Source organism: Aotus nancymaae, unplaced genomic scaffold (assembly GCF_030222135.1).
Source record: "Aotus nancymaae isolate 86718 unplaced genomic scaffold, 86718_ANA_hifiasm-v0.15.2.pri h1tg000014l, whole genome shotgun sequence".
NCBI classification, from domain to species: Eukaryota; Metazoa; Chordata; class Mammalia; order Primates; family Aotidae; genus Aotus; species Aotus nancymaae.
Genome location: NW_026988425.1, coordinates 83,042,678 through 83,059,520, shown reverse-complemented (window position 1 = coordinate 83,059,520; position 16,843 = coordinate 83,042,678). Strand labels below are relative to the sequence as shown.

The window sequence follows — 16,843 nt, the reverse complement described above, 5'->3', positions numbered from 1 at the left end:
TCCTAGTGACTGTAACTGCTCAGAAACTTGAGGCCCGAGGCCAAGGAGATTCAAAGAATCATTCTCTCCTTCTCATGCATGTCCATGGATTTAATCTCAAAATGTGCTCCAAGCCATGTGGACTAGAATTATAAATTCCTGCTGATCCCCCTTAAACACAAGGCATCAGCTCCCAGAACCACAAGTCCAGATGGAAAGGGTAAAAGAAGGAATTTCTTTCCTGCCCAATAAATTTACTGATAACTTCAAGGTTATCTGAATTTACCAGAACTCATGCTACATCCCATGAAAGTAGTAAAAATAAAGAAGTAAATCATGTGCTACACACATATTTAAATGCTGGGCTGCATCTGCCATCAGAACAATACTAGATCATTTCCTATGCTGCTTCCCCTTATTTATTGGAGAGGTTACTCTCCAGTGTAATGACCTGGGGCCACCATCTATGCTCAGCACAAAACATTAGGCTCAGTGGTACTGAAATGGGGAAGGACCAAATTCTGATTTTAAAAATTTATTAGTAAGTACCTTGCAGCAGCCTGATTCCAAAGGAGACACAGAGATGTCTGAGGGATAATTCTAGGCTCAGCAGCATGGATCCTGTAGAGAACTTCATTATCATTAGTCAGGATTTGTGAACTCTGACCTTTCACACTCAAAGATAATACCTAGAATGTTAAAAGCAACAGAACATATAATGATGTTTTACAATTAGTGTAATGACTGAGTCTCTTACCCTGAACTTGACTTCATTTTTCTAGTAGCTATAGTCACTTGTTATCTCTATTAGTATTTAGCTTACTCACACATGCAGGACGTCCCATTGGTTTCCCATTGTGCTTTTTCTACCCCATCTTAGTCATTGAGCAGTCTTCAGCTGACAACACTCACTTTGACTCTAATTAGCTGACTTCATTAAAAGTTAAGTACATAATAGTATATTATATTAGTGAAAGCTAGGTATTTTTTGCTTTCCCCACTTATCTATGTATTTTACTCAATAAAACATGAAGGAAATATTTCCAACTCATTTAGAAACTAAACATTCTATAAATAGTTCATAAAGATGGAACACATTTCATATCAGTTCACCATGTGTAGCACTTATGAAAACTATAAGCAAGCAAATGCATTCTGAGTGTGCCTGCTAAAGAAAATCAGATTCCAACCACATAATTTTTTAAATGATAGATTACCTTATTTTTCATGGTAGGAAGATTGTTTCCACCTATAAACCACTGTTGGCTGCTATACTCTGTAAACTGGACTAATTTACATATACTTTCCCCAGCCATTATTTCTGCATCCTGGACATCCAGTAGCCTCTCTGGAATTCGAATATAATCTCCTTCCTTTCCTTCAAACTTGTGCCCATTGATTTGCTGAGGATACCAATGAAGCGCCAATATTGACAAATATGGGCAACTATCAAGGATGGTTTTGCTTCTACAACAGAAAAGCAAAGGTTGTGTAAAAATGGCATGTGTTTGTATACATATATCCAATTATCTTTGTTAAAGTGCATTACACTGGGATTCTGTTCTTCATGTATAACAATAACACAACAAACCCAGAAGCAGTAGATAGACTATGCCTTCAGTTCTTTTGTGGCTAACTGTCACGATTTTTTGCATGGAACTTTCTGCATCCTCTTGCCTGATCCTCCTAGTAACCTAAAACATGGGTTTTTGAAAGCTGTTTTATGAATATCAAGATGCAATCTGTGGCTATAAAGTGTGCTTTTCTGTGTTAGTCACATCAGCATTGCTGGAATCAGTTCAGCAAAGCATGTCCCCACTGAGCTAAAGCCCTTTGCTTTATTTAACAACATCATAAACCTTATATAACTAGAGCCATGTTTTCAGCAAGAGTTTACCTCATGCCTTTCTAATCCACCAGAGCCTTGCTAATACAACTATTTGACTGATAAGAGAAACAGCACAGAACAGTGATCTTTTTTCACTAACAATTCTGTTTTGAAGATCTACTAGGCATAATAAGAACCTGGGCTCAGTGAAATTGCTTCTAAACCTCAGTGTGTGTTGAAATTACCTAGAAGTTTGTTTTAAAGTACAGATTTCTAGATTACATCTCAGATTTACTAAATCAGAATCCCTACCCAGGGAGAGGACTGGCGGTTCTAGGAATTTATATTTGTAAGCAGTCCCCAGATAATCAGATGCATCCTGTTGGCTGACTCATCACGTTTGCAAGCAATCAGGAGACACACAGATAAATCAGATCTTAAACCTGCCTGGAAAAGTTGAGAGAATATTACAATATTGGAATAAGATTTATGCATTAAATATTAAAAGTTATATAGGTCACAATAGATGTAGAGTATGTATAACTACATCACAGATCTACGTGATATCTTGTCAAGACCCCAGATGTGGGAAATGGACCAGAGGATTTTGAACTGAGTCAGGAAAAGAACGAGTAAGGACCAACCTTTTCCTCTTGTGATATATCCTCTCTAAAAAAATAACTCCTCTACAACCTTAGCTACCATATTTGAATTGGTGCCTTCAAATATCTGTCTTTAATCCACTTACTCACCTGGAGTTCTAGGTCCTTTGTCCATGCCTCCTATTGAAACACCTCAATTTGTAAGGACCCTACATGCCTCCAGCTCCACCACAGCTTGTCAAAATCTCATCTTTTAATCTGAAGTCACCACATCTTCAATGGTGACTCTCAGCCTAAAAAGCGTCACTGCAGACACCCTGACCAGATACCATGTGGCTGAGACCAGTGAACCTCAGCCACATGACTCCACATCCTCTTTCCCCTTCCGTCCTTTGTAATCTACTGAGAGTTAGTAGATTGCTATCTTGGCAAACTAAGACCACCACCACATGCAGTGACTCTACCTAACCCTAGACACAAGCATGCCAAATTTCTGACCCCCTCTTATTTGCTGATAACCATAATTTCCCTAAGACTTTAACCTGTGACATCTATGTCCCTCAAATGCACTCACCTTTATCAATCCCAGTCTGCTTTATACCTAGGTTTATATGAGGGGGGAAACTCCCACATTGACATGTAGACTGGCACCACTGCAAATTCACAGTGACCAACCTCAGTTGGACCCTCAGTGCCACTTGGCATTATTTTTACTTGGCTTCCAAGTGATTGTTCTAGATTCCATCATTCTCCTCAATATCGTTGCTCACTCCCCAAATGTTTAACTCTCAGCAGACACCCTTGATATTGCTCAAGACAATGTATAAATAATGCATATCAGAATATAGTAGTCAACCAAACAGAAAAGGCCTCTCTTTTTGTGTCTCTTATATACTCTTGAGTTTTCACTGGGCCTTTGAAGGCACAGATATGGGACTCAATATGCACAGCAAGGTAGATGGTTCATATCTGAGACAACCTGGTGATTTTAACATCCTGGTGATCTTATAGACATATGGGGAAAATGCAAAAGAATGAGATTATGGGGATTGCAAAGCTATGAACTGCTTGATTTCATTGAACAAAATAGTTGAACGTACTTCAACAGGGGAAAACAATGACAGGTACTCTTGACTACACACATGCATACATGTACACACATACACATACACACACACACACATACACATACACAAATGCATACTGTGGCCTCAGTGAGTGCAAACTTACTTAAAGCAAAGAAATGATCCATTTCAGAGGTTTCTGAGGACAGCAGCAGAGATATTTATAAGAGGAGATATTTATAAGGAGCTGAACTGCTAATCATTGATTTCAGATGGACATGTAGGAGCAAGGGTGAGGATTGGAGAACCCTTTCAGGAGGCCCCTGTGAGACTTTTCTGATGCTTTGCTGGTTTTGCACATTAAAGAAAACTTCTATTTCCAGGGTCCACTCATCAAAATTAAAGAAAGAGTAGAGTATAGGGATAAGTTAAATCTATATCTTTACCTCAAGTCACACCCTAGCACTGATCTGGGATGAAAGTCTAGGGCGCTTCAGAGCCATGTGCCTGGAGGGGGGCAGATTTTGCTACAAAGTAGGTGGTTACAATCTATTCTGACCACATGGTATGGTGTCCAGCAATGGCTGTAGACTCAAGTAAGTCTGGGGTTGAGTCCAGGCCTCACCATAGACTAATTGTGTGATCGTTGGCAAGTTGTGTAAGATTCCTAGCCTTAGTGTCTACATCTGTAAATAGGCGTACTAAAAGCGCTCATGCTAACTCTGAATAGCTATTTAAAATGATCTCTGTAAGGACAAAACAATGTGTATAACTTTTAGCAAGGATTAGGTTGAACCACATGGAAATTTCATTATACTGTTTTTACCTATTAACAAAGGCAATCAATATTGTTCCACTTAAGTCAATTTCAGGACTATAACAGAGGTATAATTAATATCATTTTTATTATTATATCCCTTACTCTCTCTTACAACGTTTTTCTATCTGGATTGACTATGTCTTTGAAGTTCATATGACTTGTGACCTAAGAACTAACATTGGGCTGGGCACAGTAGCTCACGCCTGTAATTCCAACATTTTGGGAGGCCAAGACAGGTAGATCACTTGAGCCCAGGAGTTCAAGACCAGCCTGAGCAACATGGTGAAATCCCATCTCTACAAAAATTAGCCAGGTGTGGTGGTGCATGCCTCTGGTCCCAGCTATTAGGGAGGCTGAGGTGGGAGAATCACAGGAGCCTAGGAGGCGGAGTTTGCAGTGAGCCAAGATCTTGACATTGTACTCCAACCTGGACAACAGCTTGGGACCTTGTCTCAAAAAAAAAAAAAAGAGAAGAAGGAGAAGAAGAAGAAGAAGAGGCGGCGGCGGCGGCGGCGGCGGCAGAGGAGGAAGAGGAGGAGGAGGAGGAGGAAGAAGAACTAACATTAAGTTTCACATATCTAACTGATATTTTAAATTACCCTGCCAATGTTCGTAAAGGGCCCCATAAAGAGATAATTTAAATTATTATACAAGATTTTAAAAATATAATCTTCAAAATATTTCTGAATTTCAATGTGACTTAATAAACACTGATGCCACCATTCATGAAGATTACTAAAACTTATAAAGAGATTTATATAAACACTCTTAGACACATCAGATTAAATAATGGTCAAATAATTGTCATTGTTTTTTAGATAACACATATTACTCTGTGAGAATTGAAAGAATCTGTTTCCAACCATGTTTTATCATCAGCCATTTTTATGTTAAATCAAATAGAAATAAAACATTTTTAGGTCTTTGTACTAAAATGATCCAATTCACCTTATGACTACAATTTATAATACTACGGCATCTTAACATATTAACATATAGTTAAGGCCAGGTGCTGTGGCTTATGCCTGTAATCCCAGCACTTTGGCAGGCCAAGGCGGGCAGATCACCAGAGATCAGGAGTTCAAGACCAGTCTGGCCAACATGGTGAAACCACGTCTCTACTAAAAAAGTACACAAATTAGCTGGGCGTGGTGGAAGGCACCTGTAATCCCAGCTACTTGGGAGGCTGAGGCAGGAGAATCACTTACATCTGGGAGGCAGAGGTTGCAGTGAGCTGAGATGGCACCATTGCACTCCAGCCTGGGTGACAAGAGCGAAACTCCATCGCAAAAACAATTTAGTTAATATAGAGGTATTAGTATAGTACCTATAGTATAGAGGTATGTTAACATACAGTTATAAAATTAATCCTGTAGTTAGTAATGAACACAGGCCACATTTTATTTTTTCCTTTTCCTCTTGCTAGCTTTCTGACAACTAGCCTGAAGTTTAACAACAGTCTGAAAGCTGTCTCCAAATGGACAAAACAATCATAACTATAGCGGGAAGCACAATTATAACACATCAAAACACTCCTAAAGGTTGGGATCACTTTTTTTCTATTCAGAATATATCTTCTACTCATTAAATAAATAACAGCAACAGTAAGACTTTTGTTATTTTTAAAAAACACTTCAAAATAAGAGGAATATATTTTTGACAGTATACATTTATTTTTTTGATGTACCTGCTATGTTTCCTTCAAATAATTAACTTCAGCTGCCCAAGAGGTACAACGCATTGACTGTATCATTCTTAGTTACATCATCTAAATGTCATTTTGCATTATATATTGCTTTGTAAGCAGTGAAAAAAATACATAAAAGGTACTGCTAATATATTAAAAGATACTTACTTTTCACCAGGAGAGCCACAAGTAACATTAGTCAGCAGAGAAAAGGCAAAATTCTCAGTCACTTCAGTAAAGTGACTGAATCCCCTGGTGTCCTTGCGCTTTGGGTTAATAAGAGAACAAAGAATCTCATAGAAAAGTGTTCGGCTTGCAACATTGAAAGCTTGATTTTTTCCTTCAGCAGTTATCTGGAAAAAGAATCTAAGTATAAAAATATATCTATAAAAAAATTTCTTAAATTATATGCAACAGCTATGTGTGTGTGCGTTCTTTATTAACAGTTGTTAACATTAATAAGGATAAACCTATGAAAATTTAAGAGAAATTGGTATCAAAATTATATTTCAAATACATACATTTTCAGTTGAAAAAGGCATAATCACCAAAATATTTTCCACTTTATCATTACATAAAGTCCCAAATGGCTGCATAGATTACTTAATTTTAGCTACAATAATTAACTTCATGAGTTAAAATTAATCTCACTTTTACATCTACCCCAGGGATTCTTATTCTTTTGACCAACAAATAAGGAAAAAAATATTTCAAGAATATTTGTTTATAATAGTAGCAAAATTATTTTTTTCCAGTCAACAGAAGCTACTATAATCACCAAATATTTAAAGCGCCAAATGAGAAAATCCTTTTCAAGATTAGTCAAGAGTTCCTGTCACTTTTGCCTTTTTCAATAAGTATGACCCTTCCTACTTACACACACACACACACACACACACACACACACACAAACTGGGTTATTCATTGTTTAAGAGACAAGGAAAAAAGCAGGAAAAATCCAGAATGAAGGGGACCACATCTTTATTGTTTAAGCATCGGTGGGAAGCCACTTAACTCCATTACCTTCTGATAAGTCTCTATTACTTAAACTCTAAAAGTCATCACTTTCTCTATGATTCTTACACTATGCCCCATCCACCAACCTACATTATCACTCTTTTTCACTTGCATGTACCTTTATTAGTGAACTTATGACAACCTTGAAATGATTTGTCTGTTTCAAACTTATTGTGAAACTGGCTCACGTTCCCCATTTTTTTTTATAACTTTGTAATCTAGCACAGTTCCAAGCTCACAACAGAACTCAAGATCTGCATTTATAAGAATAGTCATCTCCCAGATAGTAAGCCAGAGTGGAGAATAATCCATAGGGAAATGTAAAAGACACAGAATAAAAATTTAGCAATGCAAAAATTACAAATGGAGACAGAGAACAACCCACTGGATACTGAAACAAGCAAACTAAAATGATAAATGGAAACAAGCTCAAGAAGATTTCCCAGAACTCGGAGAAAAGATAACAGGCTAATAGGACAACTCTGAAAACAAATCCCTAAGATACAATTGTGTATATAAAAGAGCAAGTGGAGGCAACAAAATAACACAGTTCCTTAATAAGCTGAAGAAATATTCAGGTCTAAAAATGTAGAGATTGCTTTTATACTAGAGAAAATTAGAAAAAGAGACAACACCAGACATATCTGGGTGATTTTAAAAAACATTATTTCAAGAGTAAAAAATAATCATACCAGAAACCAGACAGGAAAAAAAATTACCAGCAGAAAAACAAAAATTCCGTTTTGACTTCAACTTTTCTAAAAACGACATGCCAGAAGTCAGCAAAGCAATATGTGCAGAATTTTAAGAATTAAAGGTTATGATCCAAGAATTCTATGGTTACCCACACTTTCATTCATATTTTTTAAAAAAGTTTCTTTTGGTAAAGCACACAAAACTGAAACAAAAAGGCCATTTCCACAACACTACAGGCACCTTGTAGTTTTCAGCACTTTCTAGTAACCAATCTTCACAACAACCTGTAAGGAAGGTCTTATTGTCTTTGTTTCTGGTTAGGGAAACTAAGGCAGATGAAGGATGACTAACTTGTCTTACAGCACACAATTGGTAATGGTGGAGCCCAGGAGGTGCTCCTGACAGCCACCCTACACTGCCTGGCAACATTCCCCACTTGCTTATCCAAAAACAACCACCTAGATTGACTCAGTTCACAGACCAAGTCAGTCAAAATTACCTCAAACGTGAAATATAAAACAAGCCAGTAAAATACAGAGTTAACTCAAAATCCTTGTGAGTATGATAAAATAAATCAAGTGTAAAAACTAATTCTTCAAATACAAGGTACCTAATATTGAAAAGTGTATGATGAAAAGAAATAAGTTGACTCCACAAGGCCATTTTACACAAACAACAAAAGAACTTCCAACATTATTAAAATTGCCTTAGGAACAAGTAGAAGACCTGAATCAACCATGGACAAAACTTAAAAAGTTGTCAGGATAGAAGACAAAGATGGAGGCCTTTGGAGGTAGTGGTAGTCTACCAAACTTCTACAGAACAAATCATTCTTGTGCTTTTTCAAATGTTTCAGAACAAAATATTAGAGTCAACATCTCCTGATGGGCTTTGCCAAGCTTTGATAACCACAAAAATCAAAACCTGATGAAATTCAAAGTTAGCATATCAGATTCAGGGGGGTTTTAGACTGCTCTTGCTATTAAAGCAACTGAGAGCTTTTAAAATAATTTTTATTTCACCATGCCTGGGAAAATCAGGTGATAGAATATTCTGTCACAGCAAAAATTTGCCTGAACCCACAGCTGGATTTCATACAGAAAGTCTTTATAGTGAGGCATTTAAAGCTGATGCTCTTTTTTAGTACAATACTTGTGCCACTTCTAGCATGTGTAACAATATTATTTAAGATTTATTGAGATCTTTTAAAATAAATATATTGCATAGAACAGATTTTGTTTCAAAGAACTTAGAATTGGGGGAAAATAAAATTTAAAAATATAAAACGATTTAACTTAAAATATAAGGTCTTCATTAATGAAGTACATTCCAGCACTTGGAAGCTCTATTCTGTCCTTTTTAATTTGAGACTAGAGTGTATATTAATTTCATATGGCATATATCAATGGTTTGCCAGGTAAAATACAGGTGACGTTATTCAAATTTTAGACAGGCAACGATAACTTTCTGGTAGAAGTATGTCCCAAATAAGTATCTGCAACATACTTATACCAAAAAATATATTTCTTGTTTATCTGAAATTCAAACTGAACATTCCTTATTTTTATTTGCTAAATTTTGCAACCTTATCTATATGTGATCCTCTACATTTTCAGTACTTGTTTTATTATTCTCACTATTATAGCTATATTTAAAACATAAAATACATATTTCTTGTGTTTTTAAACACATTTCATGCATTCGTTTAGTCAGGCCCCATTTAATGGCTATTATTTTTCCCAGTTTTTGTTATAATAAGTAATGCTGAAATAAACATTCTCATCACACATGTATTTGCAAAAATGTCCCCCACACTCATTAGTTGTCTTTTCACTTTGCTTTGGTGTATACTAAGAGAAATTTTATTTAAACTGTACATGGTCAAGTTATGAATCATTTCCTTAATGGCTTCTGGGTTTTGTTTGATGCTTTAGAAAGATCTTCCCCATTCTAAACTAAAGTCATGAAATGACATGTTTTCTGCTGCTTTCATGGTTTCACTTTTATCTGCTCTCTCTAGAATATTTGATCTCTCTAGAATTTATTTTGGGGTAGAGTTTAGGATAAGGTTCAGCTCTACTTTGCTTTCAAATGGTTACATCAGTTGTCTCAACACTATTTGCTGAATAATATTTTCGACCCATTGATTTTAAATAGCACCTTTATCACATATGAAATTTTCATATATGCTTCAGTTTATTTTTGAACTTTTTGTTCTATTCCATTCATGTGACTGTTTATGTCTGCACCAGTGCCACTTTAATCACAGTCACATCAGAATATATTTCAAATATGTTTTCATATCTGCTAGGGCACGGCCTCTCCTCCTTTTTCTTCTTTTCCAGGAAAGTTCTGCCCATTTTCACATGTTTACATTTCCCAGGTAAACTTTAATATCATTTTGTCTATGAAAAATAACCCTGAAACAACTTACTGACATATTGATAAGAATTATGATGTATTTATAGGTTAATTTACAGAAAACTGTGTCCATGATGTTGAGTCTTCTTATTGCAAAACATGGGATGAATTTCTATTTACTATCTTTTGTTAGAATTTTTGTTTTCTTTATATATTTTCTGTATGTACATATGTACTATGTATTTCTATAATTATTAAAGAACTCAGTTAAATCAAGATTACAGTATTGATGTACATACAAAAAAGAATTTGAGAATACAATATATTATACCATTCTATTTTTCAAAAATTAGTGACAATAACTTGACTTGAAATTAACTAGAGCAAAGAAGGCTTCAGATGAAATAAGATATCAGTCATTTTAAGAATTCAAATGTTTTCTACTTGATTTTACAATTTTCTTTCCTTTTCTTTTTTTGAGATGCAGTCATGCTCTGTCGCCCAGGCTGGAGTACAATGGTGCGATCTCGGCTCACTGCAACCTCCACCTCCCATGTTCAAGTGATTCTCCTGAGTAGCTGGGATTACAAATGCATGCCACTATGCCCACCTAATTTTTGTAGTTTTAGTAGAGGCAGGGTTTCACCATGTCAATCAAGCTGATCTCGAACTCCTGACCTCAGGTGATCTGCCCGCCCAAAGTGCTGGGATTACAGGCATGAGCCACTGTTCCCAGCCACCATATTTTTATAATATTTAAAATATATTTTATTCCTCCAAGTATTCACAGGTTATTTATTTGATTTAAGTTATCTTCATATATGAGAAAATTGTACTGTTTGCTAATGGTTACTCAAAAAAAGCTAATTACATTTTCCCAGAGGAGCTACTTTTATAATTCAATTTTATCATTGATAATAGTACTAGAAATAGTCAAGATTTACTGTCTGACAAGTCTGAAATAAGCGTTGATTACTAACCAATAATATATAGTTCTCTCATATAACTTATTGAGAACAAAAAGTAGAATTTTAATATACTTTTCCTAAATCATATGAAGTGAGGTCCTGTTTTCTTCCCTAAAATGTAATTATTTACTGTACATTATTTCTCTTTTCCTGGCCAAAAACAACTTGGCATTGTCCTATGCCATTGGGTCATTAGAAAATTCAAGTAACATTTTGTGGAGTGAGATTTTATTGCTAGAGTTTTTTCTGCATGAAATAGCAATTGCTTCCCTTTGCTTTATAAACTCTTTGGTATGGCTTGCTCTTTTTACCTCTGTACTTTATAATTTTATTTTCTATCCTTCAAGCATTGTAATTTAAGAGATACCACAGGATGGAAAGTACACATGATGATCTAAAGCCCCACTGTAAACATCTGAAGTATTTAAAGGTCACTATGTAAGAGATGTAGTATTGTACAGTCATGTGTAAGCACTCAAAACATTCAATTCTTGTATATAAATATATTGACAGGAAATACCTTGATAAGAAAGCCCAAAGTAAATCTTCAAAGAAGGCTTTTTTAAAGTAATAATTTTTAAAATATCTTTCAAAATTTATATTCTTAGGCTCTCACATCTCCATTTATTATCATTTGCAAAGGTGTAAGTAAACAGGTTTAAAATAAAATCTGTTTTGTACAAGTCTATACCAAATTGAATGCCTGAAATTATCTGGTCATTTCTTAATCTTCCTTTTCTATGAAAGTTTTCAGTGCCCATGAGGACCAAAGAACAAGCAGAGGGTGATAATTCCTATTCCACGGCATTTAAACTGTAAGGACTATGCAGATAATCTAATTCAAGTCCTTTTTCTTGATGCACTAAAAAAACTGAGGCTCAAACTCCAAAGATAATTAACCAGTTTCTAGAGAATCACAAAGTGCCTATAGCTTCCAATCTCTGGAGCCTTTTTTTTTTTCAGGCACTGTCTTTACTACTGCACTAGATCATTCTCCAAGGCTAAGACTGAGATTTCTAAACAGGGCATCAGTCATACTCAAGCAAGAGGAAACTGTCAGATATGATGCATTCTATTCCTATATTCAGAAATCTAACTTCATCATGATTTCATAATAACCAATGTTATAAGAAAATGTGATTTTGGTTTTACTCAGGTTTTTAAATTTAAAAAATTTCACTAAACATAGTGCTAATATTTGCAAGAACATGTTACCTTTTCTATTAAATGCATCACGGCACTCAGTTGTTCATCTGTGTTTTCTGTGGCCACTTTCATGTTGATGGTATGGAGTACTCTGTTGAGAATATCATCATTCACGGGCTGATGTAGCTGATCTGCAAGCCCCCAAATGGCCTGCGAATCTGCGTCGGAGACAAGAGTGACATTGGCAGTCCCATACACTTTATCAATTCTGGCACCACCTTTTGGGTTAAAAAGTACAATCTGGAAGCGTTTAGGAAATGAATTTAAAGATCCTGTCTCTGGCGTTAGGATGACATCCAATACAGTGCTTCTCTGGCCAGGTTCAAAGACCAATGTGCCTTCAGTTATCACAAAATCCTTCCCAGAAATAGCTGGAGATATGATAGTACGACCAATTGTTTCAGCACTCCTCAACTCCTAGAAATTAAACAACACCATTTAAGTGAATCTATGACACCTCTGATCTTGTCCTAAACAAATTCTTGTTTCTTAAACAAATTCAATTTCTCTTAAACAAACTGAAGGGCAATGATGACAACAGTACTACCTAAATATGGGGTTTTATACTTTTTCTAATCTTTTAAGGTAAATTAGAGAGATAAATACATAATATACAGTGATGAGATTAGGAAAGAGATGCCTTCAAATGGACCAAGGAAACAAATTAGACCAGAAATGTCGCTCTTGCCTCTATTTCTCCAATTGTGAATGCAATAAAAATCATGCTTCAAATAACACGTGCGCATCAAGGAGGTACCTGCACTCTCATGTTTGTTGCAACACTATTCACCACAGCCAAGATTTGGAGGCAACCAAAGTATCCACCAACGGGTGAATGGATATTGAAAATGTGGTACATATACACAATGCAGTACTATTTAGCCATTAAAAAGAATGAGATCCTGTAATTCGCAACAACATGGATGACACTGGAGGTCATTATGTTACGTGAAATAAGCCACGCAGAGAACCACACACATTGCATGTTCTCACTTATTTGTGGGAGCTACAAATTGAAACAATTGAACTCATGAATATAGGGAGCAGAATGATAGCTATCAAAGGCTGGAAAGGGTGGCGGCAGTGGAGTAGAGGGGGTTGAGAGAAGTTAGAACGGTTAATGAGTACAAAAAACAGCCAGATAGAATGAATAAAATATACTATTTGATAGCACAACAGGATGACTATAGTCAACAATAATTTACTGTACATTTAAAATAACTAAAAGAGTATAATTGAATTGTCTGTAACAAAAAGAAAGGATAAATGCTTGAGGTGATAAATATCCCATTTACCCTGATGTGATTATTATGCATTGTATTCCTGTATCAAAATACTTCACGTATCTCATTAACATATATACCTACGAAAATTAAAACTAAAAAAAAAAAAACTGGCATTATGCACTGCCACAAACATTCTTTATTAAGCCCATAATCACAGGGTAGTATGTTTATTGGCCAGGGTCAGAATAGGATGTGTGTGTGTGTGTGTGTGTGTGTGTGCGCGCATTTATGTTTGTGTGTGTGTGTGCCTATATGTATAGGGAGAGAAAGATTTATTATAACATAAGAAATTAGCTCATGCAGTTATGAAGGCTGGGAAGCTCAAGATCATCTGCAGGATGACTTCACAGGCTGGATATCAAAGGAAGTCAATGGTTTAGTTCCAGTTCAAGCTTGATGGCCTGAGAACTGGGAGAACCAATGGTGTAGTTCCAGTGCAAAGGCCGGCAGGCTTGAGTCCCAGGAAAAGCCAATGCTCCATTTTGAGTCCAAAGACTGGAAAAAGCCACTATTCTAATTCAAAGCCTATCAGGCAGGAAGATTCTATTCTACTTAAGGGAGGGCCAGCCTTTTTGTTCTGTTCAGGACTTTGACTGATTGTATGAGGCTCACCCACATTATGAAGATAATCTGCTTTACTCTGTCTACCAATTTACATGTTAATCTCATTCCAAAAAAACCCTCACAGAAACACTCAGAATAATGTTTAACCAAATTTATGGGTAGTCTGTGGTCCAGTCAAGTTGACAGATAAAATTAACCATTATAGTGGGGAAAACTATAAATTCCTAAAAATATATTGTTTCAAAAATAAATGTCCTTTGTGAGTTATACACTAGTGACAGCATGTGTTTTGCAAAGAATCATTTATGAAGAATCTAGAAAAGATATAAATAAATGATAGAGATGCTGGCCTTCAGATTCTTCTTTTGGCAACTTCAATTCCCCTCTCATCTGAGCATATAAACTCATTTAAAATGTGCCTCAAAACTCTTTTTATAATATATATATTTTTTATTGTACTTTAGATTCGGGGGTACACGTGCAGAACATGCAGAATTGTTGCACAGGTATACACGTGGCAAAGTGGTTTGCTGCCTTCATCCCCCCGTCACATATATCTAGCATTTCTCCCCAACCTCTCTATCCACCACTGTCCATCCCCTAGTCCCCCTCAACAGACCCCAGTTTGTGATGTTCCCCTCCCTGTGTCTATGTGTTTTCATTGTTCAACATCCACCTATGAGTGATAACATGTGGTGTCTGATTTTCTGTTCTTGTGTCAGTTTGCTGAGAATGATGGTTTCCAGATTCATCCATGTCCCTACAAAGGAAACAAACTCTTCTTTTTTATGGCTACATAGTATTCCATGGTGTATATGTGCTACATTTTCCTTGTTTAGTCTATCATTGATGGGCATTTGGGTTGGTTCCAGGTCTTTGCTATTGTAAACAGTGCAGCAATGAACATACATGTGCATGTGTCTTTATAATAGAATGATTTACAATCCCTTGTATTCATATCCAGTAATGGGATTGCTGGGTGAAATGGAATTTCTATTTCTAGGTCCTTAAGGAATCGCCACACTGTCTTCCACAATGTTTCAACTAATTTACACTCACACCAACAGCGTAAAAATGTTCCCATTTCTCCACATCCTCTCCAGCATCTGTTGTCTCCAGATTTTTTAATGATCACCATTCTAACTGGTGTGAGATGGTATCTCAATGTGGTTTTGATTTGCATTTCTCTATGACTAGAACTTCCCCAACCTAGAAAGGCAGGCCAACATTCAAGTCCAGGAAATACAGAGAACACCACAAAGATATTCCTCAAGAAGAGCAACACCAAGGCATATAATCATCAGATTCACCAGGCTTGAAATGAAGGAGAAAATGCTAAAGGCAGCCAGAGAGAAAGGGCAGGTTACCCACAAAGGGAAGCCCATCAGACTCACAGTGACTCTCTCAGCAGAAACCCTACAAGCCAGAAGAGAGTTGGGGTTAACATTCAACATTCTTAAAGAAAAGAACTTTCAACCTAGAATTTCATATCCAGCCAAACTAAGCTTCATAAGCGAAGGAGAAATAAAATCCTTTACAAACAAGCAATTGCTCAGAGATTTCGTCACCACCAGGCCTGCCTTACAAGAGCTCCTGAAAGAAGCACTAAACATAGGAAGGAACAACCAGTACCAACCACTCCAAAAACATACCAAATGGTTAACAGCATTCACACAATGCAGAAACTGCATCAACTAACAGGCAAAACAACCAGCTAGCATCAAAATTGCAGGATCAAATTCACACATAAGAATATTAACCTTAAATGTAAATGGGCTAAATGCCCCAATCAAAAGACATAGACTGGCAAATTAGATAAAAAGTCAAAACCCATTGGTGTGCTGTATTCAGGAAACCCATCTCACATGCAAGGATACACATAGGCTCAAAATAAAGGGATGGAGGAAGATTTACCAAGAAAATAGAGAGCAAAAAAAAAGCAGGTGTTGCAATCCTAGTCTCTGATAAAATAGACTTTAAACCAACAAGGATCAAAAGAGACAAAGAAGAACATTACATAATGGTAAAAGGATCAATGCAACAAGAAGACCTAATGATCCTAAATATATATGCACCCAATATAGGAGCACCCAGATACATAAAGCAAGTTGTTAATGTCCTACAAAGAGATTTAGACTCCCACACAGTAATAGTGGTAGACTTTAACACTCCACTGTCAATATTAAACAGATCACAAGACAGAAAATTAACAAGGATATCCAGGACTTGAACTCAAACCTGGACCAAGCAAACCTAATAGACATCGACAGAACTCTCCACCCCAAATCCACAGAATATACATTCTTCTCAGCACCACATCACACCTACTCTAAGATTGACCACATAATTGGAAGTAAATTACTTCTCAGCAAATACAAAAGAACAGAAATCATAACAAACAGTCTCTGAGACCACAGTGCAATCAAATTAGAACTCAGGATTAAGAAACTAACTCAGAACCACACAACTTCATGGAAACTGAACAACTGGCTCTTAAATATTGACTGGATAAACAATGAAATGAAGGCAGAAATAAAGATGTTCTTCGAAACCAACAACAATGAAGACATAACATACCAGAATCTCTGGGACATGTTTAAAGCAGTGTCTAGAGGAAAATTTATAGCAATAAATGCCTGCATGAGAAGTGAGGAAAGATCTAAAATTGACACCCTATCATCAAAATTGAAAGAGCCAGAAGAGCAAGATCCAAAAAACTCAAATCTCTTTTATCATCTGTTTTCATCTCCAGTCCCCGCTTCTTC

The 16,843-nt window shown here is 36.3% G+C and overlaps 1 protein-coding gene across 1 annotated transcript in view; it reads right to left on the bottom strand.

Annotated features, from left to right (window-relative positions):
- Positions 1–16,843, bottom strand: part of ADGRV1 (adhesion G protein-coupled receptor V1) — a 556,842-nt gene that overhangs the window by 300,389 nt on the left and 239,610 nt on the right. The window contains exons 78-81 of the mRNA XM_064376126.1: positions 12,238–12,645; positions 6,149–6,333; positions 1,197–1,446; positions 529–668 (exon numbers count right to left, since the gene is read on the bottom strand). Of these exons, the coding sequence (XP_064232196.1) occupies positions 529–668; positions 1,197–1,446; positions 6,149–6,333; positions 12,238–12,645 (983 nt within the window). The remainder of the gene's footprint in view (positions 1–528; positions 669–1,196; positions 1,447–6,148; positions 6,334–12,237; positions 12,646–16,843) is intronic.